We start from the raw sequence: 21,292 nt of genomic DNA on the forward strand, positions 1-21,292 counted from the left end.
TGGTGATGAGACTGTTGCCAAGGTCCAGCCGACAGATGCCAAGTTCTGAGCTGAGAAGAGTTCCCAGGGCATCTCAGGGCCAGAGAACTGGTACCCAACTGCCCTGGCCTCTATTCTTCTGGGCTCCCTACACTGAGCTCAAGAGAGCCCTCTGCCCCTCAGACCTGAGTCCTAAAGGGGGCAGGCCTCGCCCACACTGGAAAGTGATTTCCTGTCAGGGACAGTGTGTGCAGATAGTCAGCCTCCGCAGCAGCTTCCTCTCCCTCAGGCCACTTTCCCCGCCTTCCTTCCCTCCCTCCCTGCCCAGACCTCCTGGCCCAGCTTTCCCTGGGCCTCCCCCAGGCCTCTGGGTAAACAACACCTCTCACCGCCTGGCTGCGGAAAGAGAGGGCTGCTGGGGTCTGGGCTTGAACTCTTAACACCCCTGAGTCCCCATCCTGCACTCCAAACTGAGACACAATTTCCTGCTCATAGGCCATTTGCAAAAGCTGAATGAGGCTGTCCCAGGCACACAAAAAGGGCCCAACAAATGTTATTTTTAACAGTCAAAAAAGAGGAGGGTCCCAGTTGAGGAGCCGGGGGCGAGGGGCTTCCAGGAGGAGGAGGGTGGAAGAAGGAGGCCTTCAAAGGAGGGGCAGCAGCATGAGCCACTTGGCTGTTCACGGAGCACCTACTAGGGGCCAGGCCGTGTGCACGCTCCAGTGATACAGCTCAGGAGATGGGTGGGTGTAAGAGGGGTCCCGTTTCCACCCACAGTGTACTGAGGCCTCGGGGGAGTAAGTGACCTGTCTGCAGCTGCCCAGCTTGGAAGTAGCAGAGCCAGGACTTAAATCGGTGCACCTGCTCTTGCAGTGTACGGGGGTCTTCATAAGCCCCCGGGTGCCCACCATTCCCCCAAACAGGACAGAGTCTTGCATCACCCACCTGCCTTCATCCCACCCTGACCCATCCCACATGTCCCCTCACTGCTGCCCGGCCAGGAGCACTCACCATGGGCTTCTTGAACTCATTGGGCTTGATGCAGCGCACGAAGAAGGGCTGGCAGGCGCCCAACGTGCGCATCAGCAGCTCTAGCGACCGCTTGAACTGGCTGCTGAGTGTGGGCGAGCGCTTCCTGGTCTCGGCGCCCTGGGGGGACGGACAGACTGCGATGGGAGGGGCTGCGCCTGGCCCTCCCGCCCTCCAACAGCTGCCCTGATAGAAGGGAGGGAAGCTGGAAGGGAGGTCGGCTGGGTCAGGCCTGAGGAAGACGGCTGGGGAATCAGGGTTTCCTGTGACCCTGCTTCCCTGCTCTGAGCTAGAGCTTGGGCCCCAGGTGCCCCCTTCCCAGGGAGTCTCCCAGGGCCTCCCCGGTACCCTCTCGCTCCTTCCTCCTCTGGTATGCTGGAGCACTCCTGGCAAGCCCCTCTCTAAGTCTCACAGGTCACCTCAGGACCCTGGGGTCATCTTAGAGGCAGGAGCTATGCAAAGCTAAATTCAGACCCTGGCCCACTGCTTCCAGGCTGTGTGGCCTTGGGCAGATCACCAAATGGTGAAGAGCTTCAGCCATCCAAGTAGAAAATAAAGTCGTGTCTCCAACAGGGCAGAGAAGAGGGTCAGAGGTCAGGGTGTGTTTCAAATAACAGCAACTTGGGATGGTTCCTGGCCTCTAGGAATCGCAGGGGAGGAGGAAGGAGAAAGAGAGGGTGGGCAGATGGCCTGTGACCTTCCTGCTGGTGGGATTAGCTGGGTGGTAGCAGGTTGGGGAGGGGGCAGGGCGGCCCTAGATACTCCTCCTAAGAAATGGCTCCTCCAGGGCCTGTGGCCCTAAGGTGCCCAAGGGCTCTGTGCTCCTCCAGCTCTTCCTGGGTGACCAGTTAGCCAGCCCTCTGCACCCCCTGCACTTTTAACATTCTCTTCCAGAAAATTATGAAATAAGCAAGGAGAGGGCCTAACAACAAACAAATAGGATGGGAACCTTCTCAGCTGACAGAAACCAGGTCTAGAACCCAGGTTCATGCCACTGATTTCCTAGCGACTTTCATTAGAGTGACAATTTCTTATTAGTGTATCTGATCATTGCTGTAAGATTTTACAGTCTTAGAGCTGTAAGTTCACTGTGTGTCCTGTAGCACTTGGTCAGAGGTGCAGCTGTAGAAGTGTGAGGTATCTGGGGAAGAAGGCATTTAGACCATGCTGAATTTAGACAGTGTGCCCCAGACTAATGAAACCCACCAAGAAAGAGCAAGTACGCACAATTCTAAAATATAGTGTTTTCTAGTTTAGTTTTATTTGGAAGAGGTCCCTGGGTTGTCAGTGAACCTGATCCAGCAGCAGCACCGGGTGACCTCCCTCCTGCAGGAAGAGCTGCTGGGTTGGGCTGTACCCAGCCTCTGTCACTGCACTGCTGGGAGGCCACAGGCACATGGAGCATGCACACTACACGAGCGCACACGCACGCGCACACACACACACCCCTTTCTTTGGTTTCAGCATGCTTTCGTTCTATCTTCTCTGCCCTGTCGTGAGCCTCTTGAGGGTAGGCTGGTCAGCCTCACTCCTGTGGCACCAGGGCCTGGTACGTATAACAATCATCACTTCATTCAGCTGATGTGCTGTGGACCTGGTCCCGAGCGCTGTCCCTGGGCTCGCAGAGCTTTTCACCTCCCAACTGTTCAGGCCCTAAACCGAGGACCCACCCTCCATGCCTCTTACATCCAATATATCAGCAAATCTTACCCGGCTCCACCTTTGAACTGTCTCCAGAACCTGACCCCTACTCAAAGCCCTCCAGTGACTCTCAGTTCACTCTCAGGAAAACAAGGCCCAAGTAAGGACCCATAGTCCCCTCTCCCCTCGACCCCCAAGAATCTGCTTTCAGGGACCTCTGCTCTCCAGCACCTGCTCATCTCCTTCCAGCTACTCCAGCTCCTGGCCCTGCTAGGACACAACAGGTAGGCTCAGTGCAAAGAGCACCTCAGGGTTTCTGCACATGCCACCCCCTCTCCCTGCAAAGCTCCTCCTCCAGCAGCACGGGGCTGGTGTCCCTGGCTCCTGCCGTCTTCCCGGGAGGCCTTCCCTGAGCCCTATACAAAGCCACAGGGGCTGCTCGCTCCTTCCTGCCTCCCCCGTCTTCCTCCATACTCTTACACCATCCACAATGTTTTACTTGTTTATAGGCTTATAAACTGTTCCCTCCTTCTGCTAGACTATGGTTCATGACATATTTTTTCCCTAATTTGTCCACCACTGAGTCACCAGGGCCTGGACCAGGGTCAGACATATAACGGTCACTCAATAAGTATCTGTAGATTGAATGAATGAGCAAGTGAATGAATGAATAGGATCTTTGAGGCTATGGGATCTGCCCTCACATCTTTTGTCATTTGGGTTTCTGATTTAGTATTATTTCTTTGAGGGAAAGGCCATTCTTCCTGGTATTGTTTTCTGGAAGAATCTGCAGACGTTTGGGAATGGGGTGAAGAATGAGCCCATGTTAAATGGCTCTGTGGAGGGGAACTAAGAGAAGACACCTGAGCATGATGTTGGTGTCTGGCAAGGGGCAGACAAGTGACAGGTAGCAAGCCACCTGTATAAGGCTTAGACAGGTGTCCTGTGGAGAGAGGGCCCCAGGGCACGTGACTAGGGTCAGCCATGAGTCAGGGAACACCCACCACCATGGGAGAGCTGCCTTCCTCTGGGCTTCCCTGGTTCCTTCAGCAGGGATGGGTGGGGTGGATAGGTGGTGGCCCTGGGCACCTGGGGAGCGCATGTAAAGCCCAAGCATGAAAACTCTGGGGTTGGGGACCTGTACAGATGGGCACGGAGATGACAGGAAGTGCCATGGGCTTTCATCCCGACAAAAGCATGGCGACAATGGCACCGTCATCGAATAAACTGTGACTCAATGCTTCACAGTTAACCCGGCCAATGTCCTTCCCCCTGTAGAACAGTAGTCATGTTTCCAGCACTTACAGAGCATTTTTATTTCCTGGATGTGACATTCCCAGATTTGGCAGAGTATGACGCAAAGACATGGAAAGCCTTACTTCAGTGCTCACTTGTATGTCACAAGGCCTGGCACTGTGCTAAGACAGACAGAGCTGGGTTCTAACTCGTGTTGTATCGCAAGCTGTGTGACCATGAGCAGCCCTTTTGCCTCTTTAGCTGTGAAGTTAGGGTTCTGGTATAATTACCCACCAGGTTGAGTGGGGTGACTGAGACGGTAATGTAAGTGCCCAGGAGAAGTGTCTGGTACCAAACCTGTCACTGCTATCCTAACTCTCTGCCCTCAGGACTGCGGCCATTCAGGACAGCCTGGGCTCCTGTGCCTAGACCTCCACGTGGGTCCTTGGAAGATGGGTGCTCATCTCAGGGAGGAGAGAGCCTCCAAACAGAAGCACAGGGAGAGGCGCCAGGTGCTTGCAGGAGCTTTGGAGAGACAGAGGAGAGAGAGCTGGGGCGGGAGAATAGGCAGGTTCACACGGAACACAAAACTGAAACCAAACTAGAGGAGTGGACAGTGGCAGAGCGGTCGGGCAGAACAAGTGAACAGTGGGTGAGAGCTCGGGTGGCACCCATCTCTCTACTGTGTCCCTAAACATGTGGGCTTTTGGACTAGAACCCCCTGGGGTGCTGGAGCTTCAGATGCCTGGAGCCCTCTCTCTGAGGTTGGCGCCGTGTGCACCCCATTATCTGGCTGTGGGGGCATTGGGATTGCAGAGGACCAGGGTGATCCTTGGGCCAAGGAGAATAGCTGCTGTCTAGACAAGCTCCCTACTCCTGGCATGCTGGCTGCCCTGGTCTGCTGCTGGGTGCTGTGAGCTGCTCCGGAGCTCCACGAGGAGCTAGCAGCAGGGGAAAGGAGGGCTCAGCATCAGGCCACTTGTAGGAGACGTCATCACTGGGCAGAGAGGACGCTGAGGTTGAGAAAAGGAGGCATGCTCTTGCTAAGGGCACCTGGCAGCTTTGGGACCTGAAGCACTTGGAAGCCATGACCTGAAAGCGGTGGTCAGCACACCCAGGTGATGGTGGCTCCCGGTCCCAGCACGCTGTGTTGGAGTGAATCACACTCCCTCCCTGACCTCAATCCCTCACCTGCAAAATGCAAAAAAGACCACATGCGCTTCCTCTTCGCAAAGTTATCAGAGGACCTGACCAAGTCGCCAGGCTGGTGGGAGGAGCAGGAGACTCAGGGAAGTGGCGCAGAGGGGTTAGGAGACCTGGGTTCGAGTCCCAGCTCCGCCCCTGGTTCACAGGACGCCTGAGCAAGTCTTGCCCCTCTCAGGACTCAGCTGCTACCTTTCAGCAACAGAGATGCCTGTAGCACACACAACATCAACAACAGAAAACCAAAACCAAAATCCACAACAAAAACCACTTCACAAAAAAAAGAAAAACACTCCAAAAAAGTAGCAAAAGCCCAGCCCTTTACCCATGGGGGCTGGGCCTCTTCCACTAGGCCCCAGGCTGGGGCTTTTACCTTTGCAGAAGCCGCTGCCTGGCGGAGACTGCCGGATGAATAACCACAGAGAAACTAAAGGGGAACCACAGGAAGGTGAGATGGTGGGGAGAGGCTGAGGACGAAGGGCATCAGAAAACAGCGTGAAATCTGCCCTGGAGAGAGGCAGGCCTTGGGTGAGATCTGAGGTCCCACCCTGTGACAGCTGGCAGCCCTGAGATCACTCAGGCACCTGAACAGTGCCTGAGGGCTGGAGGCTCTGCCCTCCCCAGAAGCCTTTCCTTGGTACCTCCAGGGAGCCACGGGGCAGGAGGAAAACTATGAGATAAAAAGGCAGGCTAGGTATGTAGCTTGGGGTATGCACCTGCTTAGCATGTGTGAGGCCCTAGTTGGCTCTCCAGCACTGCAAAAATGTAAAAATAAAACTAAAAAGTATAAACAATCCGGCAGAAGGAAAGTCCACCAGACACCAGCTGGGGCCTAGGGAGCAGGGGCAGTCAGTCTTCCACCATCTATGTGGGTCCAAGGTGGCACCACACACCCCTTGTACCAATGACTGCGTGCCACACCCACCCTGTATCCTTGAGGCTGGGATTTTCATTCCTGTTAACGGCTGGAGGCCCAGGGGTAAACTGAGACCTGACCAGGCTTGGCTCTGTGACCTCTCACATGGCTCTTCTCTGGGGCTTATGCCCAGCCACACCAAAATTAGCATAAGGGGACCAAAGGAGAGCATCTTAGAGGCCTCTCCAGGCCCCTCCTGGAATTACAGCAAAGCCCTATCATCCCTGTTCTGCAGCCCAGAGGCCCAGGTGAAACTGTTAGACGGGGCAGGACCTGACACAGGCCTGGCTTTGGGGCCCCTCCCGCCCAGCAGAATCCCATGGGGCCTTACCATGGCAACATCAGCCTGGAAGATCTGCTTGATGAACTTGTTCCGGGAGGAGTGGACCAGCTGGATGATGTCCCCATGCAGGGTGTCCCGGTTCTTCTCCAGGAAGCCTGGGCAGTGACACAGAGCAGTCACACCTCGCTAGCTCTGGTAGCCCCACCACGACCGCCAGACTGAGGCCTCCCCCAGATCCACAATGTCTGAGCCAGGAGGATCCTCAGAATTCACCTAGTTTAACCACATCCATTTCACAATAGGGCCCACTGGGTCCTGGACAGGACAGCATCTTGCCCAGGATCCCAGAGAAAGTAAGGAGCCATCTCCCCAACCACACAGTCATCCTTCCAGGCTGGTCCCAGAAGGGCAAGAAGTCTTGGTCTCCAGGAGAGAGAGAGGCCACCTTCCTGCGTGAACCACCCCAAAGCAAAGAGGGACCTTTTGAACTAAAATCAAAGCCCTTGTCAAGTAAGCGTGTCTCCTGGGACAGGATCCATTATTGATCCAGTACCAGATAACAGTAAGGGGACCCATTACAAGCACCTGGTAGTTGGAGAGTACGTTATGTTTGACAAAGTCCCTCACGGTCTCTTGCATATGTGGGGAAGCGGGGCAGGGATTATCTTTCCTATCCTACAGGTAGTGGGAGGGAGTTGAGAGTTGTCCAATACCATACAGCAATCCATGCCAGAGCTAAGATTTGAACCTAGGATAGCTGGGGCCAACCCAGAGAAGTACCCTGTGCCAAAGAGTCCTCAAGTGAATGGCTTGAGGACTGGCTTGAGGACATGGCTGCCATTCACAGGGACTGAGGAGTAGGGACTGGTCAGCAGGACTTCTGCTAGGGTGGCACAGAAGACGGGGTGCTCCCTTCTGAGGATGCCTGGAGGGGTGGCCCCACAGAGCAGAGGACTTGGGCTGCTTGGATGGTAGGTGACAGAGATGTGGCTCTTTCCTATTATCTCGCTGCACATCCCCAAGAGCAAGGAAGATGCAGGTGCATCCCCTTTGGCACTCACACTTGGCCTTGCGGCTGGGAGAGTCAAGTGGGTAACAGGGCTGCTTCCTACTGGTTGTGCAACCAGTCAGATGCGCCAGGGCACGTAAGGACAGTCAAGCCCCCTCCGAGCCTGTCATCTTCTTAGAGCACTGCCCCCGAAAGGATTGAAGGCAGGGACCCAAATGGACTCTGTGCACCAGTGCACACAGTAGCATGACTCACACCAGCCAAAAGGTGAACACAAGCCGAAGGCCAGTTAGAAGACGAACATGGAAAGAAAACGTGGTATTGCCATATGATGGAATATTACTCAGCCGTAAAAACAAAGGAATTGATCCAGGCTACAACACGGAGGAAGTCACTATATAAGTGGAATAAGCCAGACACAAAACACAAATGCTGTATGATGCTGGGAGCATGGCATGGTCACATGTGATCATGCATGGTCACATTCACAGAGACAGGAAGTTGAATGGAGGTGATGAGGGTCTAGAGCGTGGGAGAAGGAGAGGGGTCGTTGGTGGGTGCAGAGCTTCCATGCAGGGTGACAAAAAGGCTCTGGAAATGATGGTGTTGACAGCTGCACACCTTGGAAATATACTTAATGCCACTGAATTATACACTTAAAATGGTTAAAATGAGCCAGGCGCGGTGGCGCATGCCTGTAATCCCAGCACTTGGGAGGCTGAGGCAGGAGGATTGCTGTGAGTTTGAAGCCAGCCTGTGCTACACAGTGAGTTCAAGGCCAGTCTGAACTTCATAGTGAGACCCCGTCTCAACAAACAACAAAAAAATGGTTAAAATGGTAAATTTTATATTATATACACTTTCCTACAAGTTTTAAAAGTATATTTTTAAGACCTTTGGAAAAACAAAAGACGAACACTGAGCACCATGTTTCCCAGGCCCCTTCTCTTCCCCACTGTACTCAGGACCTGGAGGTCTTTTTCTTGGGACAGGAATGGAGAAGGTCAGGCACAGGCAGAGACAGACAGACAGACAGACGGCCCTCTCATACCTTGGGTCTCATAGTAGACGACCCCTGCAAAGTGGTTGATGCCAAACTGGGTCTCATGGTTGTTCTTGGGGGGCACATAGTTGGCATTGAGTTTGTGCTGGGAGTTGAGCTTATGCAACATGGTGGTGTCAGTGCCCTGTGGGAGCAGAGGGGCCACTGCTGAGCTGCCCCCCTCCCCAGAGCCTGCTGCCTCTTCAACCCATGCCTTGTGCCCCTCTTATGAGCTTACACCCACACAGGAGCTCCCTACCTGTTCAGCAGGCAAAATGGAACCTCACAACCTTGAAAACACATTCCAGCCTGCAACATTGATTCCCTGTGATTAAAATCCTGGCAGCAGCTCCCCCTCCCCCTCCAAGACACACGCTTGGACTTGAGCGCCTATTCTACACCAACTGTGTGCTTAGATCTTCACTGTTTGGTCCCGGACCAAGCAGATGGTCGCTGATTCCCACTTGTCAGATGGCTGCTGCCCTAACACTGGTCCAGAGGCACCCTGACAGGCGGATGTCATTGGTCTCATCTTGCAGATGAGGAAAGCCCAGGCTCAGAGTGGAGAAGGGACCTTCCTGCTCCCCAGCCAGTGGGCGGCAGCGGCGCTGCTGGGACTCACCTTGGGGAACTTGCTCTCCTCATCGATGAGGGAGATGATGTTCATGGGTTTGTTGGCGATCATGTCCAGGGCGTCCTGGTTGTCTGTGAACTCGATATGCAGCCAGTCGATGCTCTCCAGGTCGTACTCCTCCTGCTCCAGCTTGAACACGTGTCGCACGAAGAACTGCTGCAGGTGCTCATTGGCGAAGTTGATGCAGAGCTGCTCGAAGCTGCAGGGGTGCAGGGATGCGTGGGGTGCCGCTCAGGCCCTGCCCTGCACTCACTGCCCAGCTCTGTCTCTCCTGCAAGGGACCCTCCAGCCTGCAGGTTGGGGTGAGGCTGTCAAGCCCACCCTCCACCTACAAAAGAGGGTGCTGGTGTCCAGCAAAGGCCAAAGACTTGCCCGAGGTCACTCAGAGTGTCTGAGGAGAGGCAAGGCTGGAAGCTGGGGTGCAGGCCTCTTTCCCTGCATCACTTGGCTTCGTGGGAAACCCATGAGCGCATGAGGGAGGTGTAGAGATAGCAAAGGTGTTGCAGAAAAGTGGGAAGGAAGCAGGCGGCAAGACTGGGCCAGCAGAGCCTGACTGATGCCTCAGCTAAGTTGGGTGTGTTTTGGGGGAGTGAGGTGTGGGCTGTGTGGTCAGGGACAGGGTGCTCTGTGACACCTGAGCATTACAGGAATTGACGTGACTCCCTGGGGTCACACAGCTGGGAAGTGGAGCAGGGCTGGCTGCCTCCCATGCCAGGATGCACCTGTGCTGGCTCCATCCTTCAGTCCCTCACATGGTCCCCAAGGGTGCAGTGCTCAGGGTGACTGAGACCCTGCTGCTCAGCTTCACCCAGGTCTCGTGTGCCTCAAGGCAGCCTGCAGCTGAGACACTGGGCAGGTCAGCAGCACCCATGGGGCCTGCACACCACAGGCTGCCTCCCAACTGTCTGAGACAGGTAAGGGCCTTCCACCAACCTGGTGCCTGGTGGCCTCAGCTGACCCTGGGGAGGGGAGGGAGAGAGGGAAGGGAGAGGAAGGCAGAGAGGTCCCCAAGGTAACTAAAGTCAGAATTCCCAGCAGCCTGGCAGGGAGTGCAAGGAACCAGCTCAGTATGGCTTAAAGGGAAGAGATGAGACTTTTCCCACCGAGCACAGGCCCACGTGGTACCTGTTCACAGCAAAGTTCTCAAACCCAAAGATGTCAAGGAGGCCGATGGACCGGCGGGAGTTCATTTCCTGGGAGGGTGGCTTGTAAATTGCTGCGTTGATCTTGTCCACAATCCACACGAACAGACGCCCGTAGATACCCTGAAAGGCAGGCACGTCAGCCACCGATCGCAGCACACTGTCCTCTGTGGACCCATGGAGGCCTTTGGACTCACTGCGGCCTCACTCTAGACCAACCGTGGAACACTGGTCTCCTGAGAGCCCTCTCCTGCTCCCTGTCAAAGCTCTGTCCCGGTATCAGCTCCTCTGAGCCCCTGCTCCAGCTCTGCAGGCTGGGAAGGAGCCACCTTTGGGCTCCCGCCTCAGTCTGTCCGTCTACTCTGAACAACTCAAAGGTCCCAGAGCCCAGCACAGGCCTGGCATAGGCTGGGCACTCAGGGAGTGGCAAATGTGTGACTGCAGAATGGGGAGGATTAGAGGCCCTGCCACCCGATGCAGCCCTCTCCGTGTCTCCTGCAGAGAAGTGGATCAGACCAGACCAAGGGGCAGGGGCCTGAGGGCAGGCCCAACTCGAAGGATCCTTCTCAGCTGTGCATCAGCAACCCAGCCTCCGGAGGGGGCAGAGAGCAGGCCGCCACTCCACAGCAGCCCACCTTGACGAAGGCATCTCGCACATCCAGCGCCTGCTCCCTGCTGAGCGGGGTGGACACGGTCTCCCCACGGGTGATGAGGGTGCGGCTGGTCAGGCAGCTCATCAGGTCCGGGGGGTTCACCTGGTGCAGACACATGCAGTGCTCACCCTGGCACCTGTGGGCCTGTCCCTCCCTTTGCCCACACCTGAGCTCCCTCCCTTTCCAACCTGGCCTGGCTCAGACTACCAGACTCCCCCACACTCAGAATCCCCTTCCCCATGGCATCAGCCAACCTCCCAACCATCAGAAGCCATCCAAATGCCTGGAAGGACTCCTCTCCCGGACCGCCCTCCTCACCGCCTCCAGCTGTTACCTGCTCTTCCAGGCCAACCCGACTGACCTTATTCACCCGTTTTCCAACCCAGCAAGAGCCTAGTGTTTGTTAAGTGACTGGGTAACAGATTCCAGGTGCTCGACCCACAGACCCCATTGTTCTTTACCCAGATGTGTGGACTAGGGCCCAGAGGGCAGGAATAACTCAGCCAGGGACACAGCCCAGGGTGTCACAGGGCCCAGCCCAGGCCTCCTGCACACAGCTGGTCCTTGATGTTGAAAGTGACTCTCACAGCCAGAGGCCGCCAGAGACATGGTTCTCACTACCCCACTGGGCTGGAAGTCAATACCATCCTCACCGGGACAGAGCAGGGGTGGGAAGAGAAAGCAGGCACTGACCTCGAGCAGGGATGCAGCGGTGGCCAGTGACGGAGAGAAGAGGACCTCGCAGGCATCCAAGTTTTCAAATGTGCGGGCTGCCAGTAGCAAGGGGCTGCGTCAGGGTGGAGAAGGGGGCACAGGGGCAGGCCTAAAAGGACTAGGTTTTCACAGCCACTCTTATGACCCTGTCCTATCATAGAGGGCCTTGGTACCACGGTTAAATGCATCTCTGGGTCAGTATATAGCGGGTTAATGTTCACATGGGCACCACGTGGGGAAGGACCCGTGTGTATGCCAGCACCATTCCTGGCCTCCAAGCGACCCCAACCCGCACCAGTGCACAGCTCCTGCAGCCTCCACCCCAGACCCTCGGAGCTCTGGGTGGCAGCCTTGGCTCCTCTGAGACAAGCTTTGGGAACTTGCCCTTCCCAAACGTGCTCTGCTCTCTCAGGCCTCAGGACCTTTGCAGAAGCTTTTCCCACTGCTTGATGCACCTTCTTCTTAGTCCTTCAAGGCTCCCTAGCCTGGCTGCCTTACTGCTGAGATCACTGAGTGAAGTTCCCAGAGCTCCCACTTTGCCCAAGACTGATACTGGGAAACAGGCAAAGAAAGGAGTGGTACTAAGCCCAGGACCACCTCCCATCCTTGTGTGTCATGATGCCAGGGAGTGTCAGAGAAGTGAGTGTGTCCCTTCCCTGGCCTTCCCCCTTTCAGAAGATGCTGTTTGGTCACTCACACTTTAGTATGAATTATTTCAAAGATTTATCCTTTCTCTAAGGTGTCTGACCTTTCTAAAGAAGAAACCAATGGGGAAGGGGCCTTAGGGGCCATACTCAACTCCCAGGGCCCCTCACCAGTCGACCTCTAGGGTGGAATTTCTACACAGCAGCACCACCCGAGGCTGAGACATCTTCGAGTCTACCTGCAGGGGATTCTCCCTGCTGAGGGTACGCGCTAGGCAGAAGGCGCACCGCCAGTTCCCCAGGGGCACAGGTGTGTCACTGCCCTTGGTGCAGGCAGCACACCGCGCAGCCTCACCCTCATACTGCAGGTTGCCCAGGTGCAGGATGGCGGCCAGGAGCTTCGAGATCTCCCAGTTCTCCGTGTCGGTGAACATGAGCACCTTCATGGCGGAGCGGATGTTGGCATACTCCTGGCTGTCCACCCGGCCCTCGCAGGTCGTGCAATTGCCCTGCGACGGGTAAGGCAGTGAGAAGTGGGTGTCAGCGAGGCCATGGGCACCCCAGAGAGGCAGAGGCTGAGCTGAAGGGCCCTTTCTGCCAGGCCGGTGTGGGGCTCCTGGCCCTGGCCCTTGGCGTGAGCAGCCTCTTCCAGAAAGTCCAGAGAGCTTCTGCTTGGGTTCCTTGAGAACTCAGCCCGTCTGGGAGTCCTGGATGCCCCTTCTCCCCGAGACTGAGATGAGCACTGATCCCAGGCCTGCCCACCACCCACCTGGCAATCACAGCCCCAAGGCCCCACACTGCCTTCTGCAAGCGCTGGAGACGCCCACCCTCGGGGGCTTAGCCCTCACAGGTGCAGCCTGGTGTGCACACAGGTGAAGCTGGCAGGTGAGTGAGCTCCATGCTGTGCACGCGTGTCCAGCTGTGACAGCCCACTGCGGGAGTGTCCAGGAAGGTCCATCACATCCACAGCACACCTCCTCGGGTGTCTTAGCCCACACTTGCGTCCCCTGCTGAGCTCTCCCCAGGGATACAGACGCGGTGCTCCCTGAGTCAGTCTGCAGTGTACGCGGCCCCAGAGCCCCTTACCCAGGACTGGTGGCACAGATGGCCCTGGGGCCACTTCTCCTTGGTGTCCAGACAGCTGCAGCAGCCTGCCCTGAGCCAGCCCTCAGGGCTGAGACCTCAGGAGCCTGCTTCCTAGGATCCTGGGCGGCCAGGCAGAGAGCCCAGTCTTTGTGGCCTCAAAGACAAACACATGGCTTATATGTGTGCACACGGACACGTGGGTGGGCACGTCTGTGTGGCCCTGTGTCAGACGTCTACGTTTAGAAGTGCGCCCATTCTAAGAATTGGTTTAGATGCCTGTGCCCACGTTCAGGATCAGCAGTGTGACACCAACAAGCCTGGGGGCGCTGGGGCAGGCCAGGGAAAGAGGACCCCCAGGGCGCTTCCCACCCAGCAGGCCGCAGCAGGGCGGGGTCGCGTGGGTGGCCTGCATCGGCCCCTCCTCTTCCCCGAGTCTCACCATGGCCAAGTAGTTGTAGTCGGTGGCCTGGCCCAGGCCCAGCTTCTTCTTCTGCTCCTCGCTCATGCCCTCCAGCATGCAGTAGAAAACGTGGTAATTGCGCTCATCCGGAGCCTGAGTGTGCGCACGGGAGTTGGGGGAGAGGACAAGGGTGAGTCCACAGGGGCCATCAGGCAGTCAGGCGAGCAGGGGCAGCAGAGAGAGGGCGGGCATACAGGGCAATGCAGATCGGGGCACCCACCCAACCCACACCCCAGGCCGGGTCTGTCCAGGGAAGGAACCAAGTCTGATTCCGCACCCTGGGTCTTGGACCTACTTGGCGACAGACGCGTGACTTCTCCAGCAGGTACTGCTCAATCTTGGCTCCCTCGATGGCACCCCGCTTGTTGAAGTGGATGTCGATGTACTTCCCGAAGCGGCTTGAGTTGTCGTTGCGGATGGTCTTGGCATTGCCAAAGGCTGTGGGGTGGGGAGGGGACATGGCGAGGCCAGCCCATCCCGGCCTCCCGGCCCTGCCCTCAGAGCCCCAGCACTACCTTCCAGGATGGGGGTAGCCTCCAGGACCTGCTGCTCGATCCATGAGTGCTGCCCACTGATGGCAGCCAGGAACTGCAGGATCAGCTTCGTGCTCTCTGTCTTCCCTGCTCCGGACTCCCCACTGTGGAGACAGGAGAGCCAAGACCGGCCTCGGCCCAGGCTGCCATAGCCTGAGGCTGCCACTCCCAGCGCTCCCACCCCTCCCTGCTCCTATCTGCAGTACTGGCTGGCACCTGGACCCTGCAGGGCTGCGGGAGAGCTAAAGAGCTCAGGGCTGACTCTATCACTTCCTTTAGACACCCCTTGTTACGGCTGTGTCTGGATGTCCCACCAAAGCATCATGTGGCCATAGGTGGGGGTTTCTGGAGGTGGCTGGATCATGGGTGTGTGATGCTGGGATTAAGAGTATGTGATTTTTAAGTTAGTCCACTGATTGATTTGGCACAGTTCTGAGTGTGGATAGTGGGAAGGTGCATCCTGGGTTTGAGAGCTACCGCCTCAAGGGCATGTAACCTGGACAGAACAAGGCTCACTGCTTTACTATTTCTGCTGCTGCTTTGCTGCTTTGCTGTCTCCTGCCTGCCATGAACTGTTTTTCTTCTGCAGTGGCCCTCCGCCATGTGCTCCGCTGCCTTAGAGCCAATCAACTACGGCCTGAAGCCTCTGCAGACTGTGGGCCAAAGTAAACCTTTCCGCCTTTAATTTTGGGCGTCAGGGATTTTGTCTCAGCAATGAGAAAATTAACTAAGACACCCCTCCCTCCATTCCTGCCACGGAAAAATGGTGCATATTAGATGCTCAAATTAGTGCTTTGGTTTTTTACCCTCTGGCCAAGAGAAAACAGAAAGTTAAGACTTCATTTGAGCACGGCCATGACTTCACAGGAGCCATAAGTGAACAAGATTGGCCTTCAAAGGTAACACGAGCTCTGGTAGCACTAACAGGATCTAAGGCCTCCGGGAGGGGAGGTGGTTCTACACTGTGCCACAGCACAAAGTGCATATGTGGTCCTGAGGAGCTTCCTGGCGTTTCCAGCAGTGGAGTAATTCCTAGCAGCACAGCAGGAGCCCAGAGCTTCAGCTCAAGAGGTTAAGCTTGGAGCTCCATGCTGGCGCGGGCCGCCCACCTAATGATACAGCACTGGTCTCTGCTGTTGCGTTTCATGTTGAAGTAGCAGTTGTCGGCGATGGCAAAGATGTGGGGCGGCATCTCCCCAATCTTCTTGTTGGTGTACTGGCGGATATGCTCTGGTGAGTAGATGGAGAGCAGCTGGTACGGGTTCACGGCCACCAGGATGGAGCCTGTGTACGTCTGCGGGCAGCAAAGGAGGGTGAAGTCATCCTCTCCCACGTGGGAGGCTCCGCCCTGCTCTTCTCTGCAGGAAGAGCGTTGGCTTTGCAGTCTTGTGACCTGGGGTGGACTCCAGGCTTCTTAGGAGCTGGGGCGGGGCTTTCAGACGAGCTTAGTTTAGAATCTGACTCTGAATAGCTGCTCAGTGACAGTGAATGAAGAAAGGAGGGGAGGGTGGAAAGGAGAATCTCAGAGCCTCAGTTTCCTTACCTCCATCTGTAAAATGGGCATACTATAATTTTATGGAGAGGAAAGGAAATGCGTATTTTTAATTTACAGAACACAGCGAGTACATCTCCAATATTACCTCCCATCTTTGCTCCCAAGCCCTGCATCCCATATTTTAGAATGAAATTCATAAACTGGACCATGTCCAGAGGAGATATCGGGTTGGGGAGGAAGCAGGACACTGAAACCGAGCCATAAAGAGTTGCAGGGGCTGGGGTATGTGGCTGAGGAGCCAGGTCCTGCAGCACGGCCCCAGGGTGGAGGGGGCCTCTGGCTCTGAGGGACAGAGCACCTCCAGCTGTCTGGGTGACTTAAAGGCCCCACAGTGCTTTCTGTACAGGGCTCCTCTCCAAGGACACAGAGTCCACCCGTTGGCAAGACTTGCTGTCGTGAGCCCAGAGCCCTGCCATACAAGGACGGCACACCCTGGTGCCCCGCCATCACGACAGGAGAGGCACTCAGGAGTCGCTCCTCCATGCTCTGCCCGCATCCCAAGCTTGAAAAGGTCAGCCTGTAATTGGTGATAGATGTAATGACAGTGGAGGCCAGTGAAGCTGAAGAAAGACGTGTCCAGACAGGGGAAGTGACAGCCCCACCCGCCCCACCCATCCACCCAGGGCTCCGAGCACGACAGCGGAGCCACACCATACCCAGCAGCCTCCGCCTGGCACGGCCATGCAGGGAAAGCATGGCCGCAGCACCGCATGCCAGGGGAAATGCCCACACAGGCTGGGGGCCATGCAAAGCGGCCCTGGGCTGAGTGGAGAGACCCAGGCCCCAGTCATGCGCTTCCTTCCCTACTAAGCCTCTTCCCGGTGCCCACAGCCAGACCCAGCTGAGCCTCACTGTGCCAGGAGCCCAGCCAGGAGGAGAAGAGGGCAGGGCAGGGCAGGGCAGGGGATGGGGGTGGCGGGCCAAGCCAACAAGCCAGAGAGCTTTTGAGGGGGCTCCCCGCACCACACTCACCCGCCCGCCACAGTTGGTCTGCGGTTGTACAGGGCCAGAGAGAGCAGGTGAAAAGGGAGCTGGTCAGTGGACATGGGGGCAGTGACATTGTGCGCCACAAACAGCGCTGCTGGGCTGAACAACTGGGTCGGGCCTGTCAGCTGCGGGAACCAGGAAGACTGCTAGGGGTGCAGGAGAACCAGCACCAGACTGGGAGTCAGCTGCCAGCACTGTCCCTTTGGCAAGCCTCAGTTTGCTCCTCTGTAAAAGGGGCTGGTTAACATCCACCTCCCAGGGTCGTGGTAAAGACCAAAGGGCAAAGCTGTAACCTTTGCCCGGTGTCTGGTGCCCCTTTCTCTCCTAATCTTGCTCAGGAGTGTGATGCTCAGCTCTCCAGGACAGGAGGCTGACTCCACGCCGCCGTGCGGCAGCTGTTTATGGAGATCTCGGAGCAGCTGGGCTGGGGGAGCCCCTGGATTCCTCCAAGCGGCCGTGGGAGGGTGAGAGCCCATAGGCTGAGCAGTGGGTAAGGGCAGGGAGGCATGAAAGGGCATGACATTTGGGAGGTCTGCTGGGGAAAGGTCACGGAGGATGAGCAGCTGTCACGGAGGCTGGAGGCAGACAGAGGAGGGGGCCAGATAGGCTCAGGGCAGGGGGACCCTGAGAGGCCACGGGAAGACTTCCTGGGGCTGGCCCTCGTCCTCCACTCATGGCTCCCGTGGCCCACGCCAGCCTGCCCACTGCCTGCAGGGCCCTCGGGCCTTGAGACTGTCCACTCCCCCGCCTCCTGGAGGTCCCTGCCTGTGTCCACCAAGCTGTCCACCCCAGAGTGCTGCTTCCGAGCCTGCCCGCACAGCAAGGGCCCCGCCTCCGCCCTTGGCCAGGGCAGACTGGGCGGCCCCGCAGCACCTCCCTCCCCTCCTCCCACCTGCTCGCCCTGTGCCCCACCCCTGCCACCACCACCCCTCAGCAGACCACAGCGGGCTCCCCAGCCAGACCTCCCTCGTGGGCCCCGCCTCCGCCCTTGCCCCACACTGTCCTCCACTCAGAGTCGGGCACTTTAAGAAGATCTGACTGGGCGGCCCTCTGCTGGGAACCCTGGAGCAGCTCCCCACAGCCTCAGGACATTTCCTTGCCCCCAAGCCTGCCACCTGCTGCCTTCATTACAGCCCTGAGGCCCCCTCTGTAGCACAAAACCCACACACACCCGCTCCTGCAGTCTCTGTGCTTCCCCAACCCCTTCAGCCAGCTAATTCCTCCTCATCCTTACGGCCAAGCTGAGATGACCCCTCCTCCAGAAAGCACGAGCCCCCTCTGGGGCCCACCATACTCTGTATGGTCCTCTCCTTGGCTTCCTGGGCTCATCTATGGTTCTGGGTCAAAGCCTTTGCTCCCCCTAGAGCCTGGCTGTATGCACAGTGCGTAAGACACGCTCTGCAGTGTTGGTTGAATGACTGAAAGAGTGATTATATTAACGGGCTGAGTTGACAGCATTTTGACTGCTGTCCCTAGGAACTAGCAGGGAAGGGGGGTTGTGGAAACCTTTCAACAGCCCGAGGCAGCCCCAGCCACACTGCAGGAAATATGGCCTGGGACATGGCTGGCAGAAAAGGTACCAAACAGTGTGACAAGAGGCACTCCATCTTTGGAGAAGAAAGAGAAAAACTACATGCGTAGCTGCTCTCTTGGAAGATCAGTAAGAGGTCAATGGCAGTGGTCCTGTCCTGGTCAGAAGGGAAACTTCTCACTCTGTAGCACACAGAGTCATCTAAAAATATGTACGAAGGCCCGGCATGGAGGTGCAGCTGCCTGTAACCCCAGCATTCAGGAGGCTGAGGCAGGAGAGGTGAGAGTTCCAGGTCAGCCTGGGCTAGGTTGGCAAAGCCTTGTCTCAACACAAAAAACAAATAGACAAAATCACCAAAACCAAGGCTTTTCCAGCTTGGGCAACTTAGTGAGACTCTGGCTCAAAATAAAATAAAAAGAGCCGGGATGTAGCTCAGGGGTAGGGAGTTTACCTAGCGTGCACTAGACCAGGGTCTAATCCCTCACACTGAAAATATAGCAAGAGCTAACTGAGCCTCTTTTCTCAGGAAAGGACAAGGCCCTCCCTAGCAGAAGAGCAAGTACAAACCAACTGCAGTGAGACTTGGGGGCCCGGGACTCTGCGGCTCCCTCTTCCCTCGCCTCTTTGCTAGAAGGCTGTTGGCCGCATGTTCTCCCCCTCATACGGACAAATAACCTCCCAGAGTGGAGGGCCCAGCCAAGGTCACCCAGCAGGTACCAGGGAGTGGGATGAAGGAGGCACCCAGGGACGCACCAGGGGGCCTGTGGAGCTGAGGTGGCAGCGGGGCAGAGGGAGGGGCTGGCCTCTGCTGGCAATGCCCATCGGTCCTGTGAGGTCTTGGCACTGCCCCCCAGGCCTCCCTCTGAGGGTCCAGGACATCACAGAATCCATGTCCCCAGCGCGGCAGAGGCCTCTTGCTCGATTTTCATAGTAAACCATGCCCAGGGAGGAGATAAGAGCTATTCACAAGACGAGGACAGAGTCCTGTGGTCCACAGGGGCCCCAAGTCCCCAGGCAGAGCTCAGTGACCTCTAGGAGGTGAGAGAGCGGTGGCAGGAACCAGATCCACCTGCAGCTCCTCTCCTCCAAGGTGCCCCAGCCTGTTGCCCTGGGGACTCCTCCGTCAGCACTTGGCAGGCCGTAGAGACCAAGAGCCACCCTGGGACGCATGCAGCTGCCCACAGGTGCAGGGGTGCTCTCCCCATGCAGGCTCCCGCTGTGTCCACCGGAAGGCTGAGATCAGACGGGCCCCAGCTCCTCCAGCCAAGACCTGACCATGGTTTCCCGCCTCCCAGACAGGCTCCAGCCTCTGCCCACATCAGGGAGCCCGGAGTCCCCACTGCTCTGCCACCTGTTCCCCCCAGGTCCCAGGCATGACCATTGGCCCCTGGGGCTACCCAGGGAGGGGCTGCTAGGTGTCCTCTGAAGACCCTCCCCCACCCTGGGGTGCCCAGGGCTGATCAGCAACTGCGGGGTGCTCTCCCTGCAGGTGCGTCCTGGGGATGGATCTGCTGGAAGCAGGAAGCCCTGGGCAGACAAAGACAGGGCGTCCAGTCAGCTCCAGGCCGTGAGCCGGTCACGGTAACCTGAGCAAATCCTGGGTGCATGGGGCTGTGCTCAGCGTAACTCAATCCATGAAGTGACGGGGGTTGCCATGGCTAGGGACAGGTACAGTTTCTAGGTGGGACAATGACCTAGATGGTTCTTTAAAGCCCTCTCTGGTCCTCGTCCCCCAAGTCACAGACCCATGGACACAGCAGGGTGAGGAAGCCTCTCTGAATCCCCACACATCCCCAGGCCCACAGCCACCAAGTTTCGGGCCCAGGAAGGAGCTGAGCTGGGCCTTTCAGGTACCACAGCTGGATTCTGGCCAGAGCCCCTGACAGAAGGCAGCCTGCTCACCTCACCTTACCTGGGACCTCTCCACCCCCACGAGGGCTGCTACCCCTCTTCCCCCTGGAAGAAGTCAGAAAGGTTAGAGGGCCCTCTTCCCCTTCGGACAGGAGAGTGGGCGCTGGAGTCGGGCCTCCACACAGGGACAATGACGGCACGTCCGTCAGCTTTGGCAGCGGCCCCCCAGGCAGGCAGGTGGACAGGCGGGCTCTCCGCTCACCACTAGAGTCCTGGGGCCATCTGGGGCCCCTGCCCTCCAGGGAGAAGAGAAAGGATCGAAGTGCCAAGAGTGCCATGCAGACACAAGGAGGACCTCCGGGATGTGTGAGGAGCCCCGGCCCTGGGCTTCAGTCCTCGCTCCGCCCCAGTGACACTGAGCATGTCGGGAGGTGCCAGCTGCGCCGCCTCTGAGCGCAGATGAGGGCTGAGCAAGGGGCGCAGGGAGGGGGCGCTGCCAGTACCGAAGAGCTCCCCACAAAGGCGCTTGCTGGGCCCACATGGTGGGTGTTGCTGCCAGGGCACAGTCTCCTCTGGGGAGCCAGAAGCCGCAGAGACCTCAGGATGGTGGCCAGTGGCCTCTGAGGCAGCTGAGGGAGGGGTCCTAATTCCAGCACTGCTAGCAGGACTGGAGCCCAGGTCCCTGGGGTGCCTTGCTGTGATTCCTCAAGAGCAACTTCCAGGTGTCCCTCAGCCTCCGCCAGCCCCGGCTCCTGGGTCTGACAAGCTGAACCACTGCCCGGCCTCCAGCTTCCATTCACGCAGTGCCCCTTGCTGGAGGTGTCTCTGCCAGCTGACCTCATCCACCCCCAGGAGTCTGCTGTCACTCCCACAGCAGGGGAGACTCTGCACCCTGCCCACCCTCAGAGCCTGCCCTGACCTCTCAGTCACTCATCACCTGTACCTCCTTCCTGCCCACCCGAGCAGGCCATTCGCACCCTCTGTCTGCGCCGGAGGTTGGGAAAAGCAGCTCCACCCCGCTCATGGGACTCCTTCTTGCACGCTTCCTGTCACGCACTTGGTCTCCTTCACCCCAAACTGCTGTGGGTGGAGCTGGGTCAGAAGCACGTGGTGACCTCAGAGCACAAACAGCTCTGGGCCTAGGCCGGCTAAACCTGGAAAGCC

General features: G+C 57.5%; 1 protein-coding gene across 1 annotated transcript in view; it reads right to left on the reverse strand.

The window, feature by feature from the left end:
* Myo7a (myosin VIIA) overlaps nt 1–21,292 on the reverse strand; it is a 71,145-nt gene that overhangs the window by 32,752 nt on the left and 17,101 nt on the right. Inside the window, exons 4-15 of the mRNA XM_013512088.1 lie at nt 15,314–15,498; nt 14,187–14,308; nt 13,967–14,109; nt 13,651–13,764; nt 12,481–12,634; nt 11,461–11,537; nt 10,750–10,869; nt 10,098–10,237; nt 8,961–9,171; nt 8,348–8,483; nt 6,336–6,442; nt 991–1,128 (exon numbers count right to left, since the gene is read on the reverse strand). Coding sequence (XP_013367542.1) covers nt 991–1,128; nt 6,336–6,442; nt 8,348–8,483; nt 8,961–9,171; nt 10,098–10,237; nt 10,750–10,869; nt 11,461–11,537; nt 12,481–12,634; nt 13,651–13,764; nt 13,967–14,109; nt 14,187–14,308; nt 15,314–15,498 — 1,647 coding nt within the window. The remainder of the gene's footprint in view (nt 1–990; nt 1,129–6,335; nt 6,443–8,347; nt 8,484–8,960; nt 9,172–10,097; nt 10,238–10,749; nt 10,870–11,460; nt 11,538–12,480; nt 12,635–13,650; nt 13,765–13,966; nt 14,110–14,186; nt 14,309–15,313; nt 15,499–21,292) is intronic.

The sequence above is a fragment of the Chinchilla lanigera genome, unplaced genomic scaffold (assembly GCF_000276665.1).
Source record: "Chinchilla lanigera isolate Chin_1 unplaced genomic scaffold, ChiLan1.0 scaffold00013, whole genome shotgun sequence".
In the NCBI taxonomy this organism is placed as follows: Eukaryota; Metazoa; Chordata; class Mammalia; order Rodentia; family Chinchillidae; genus Chinchilla; species Chinchilla lanigera.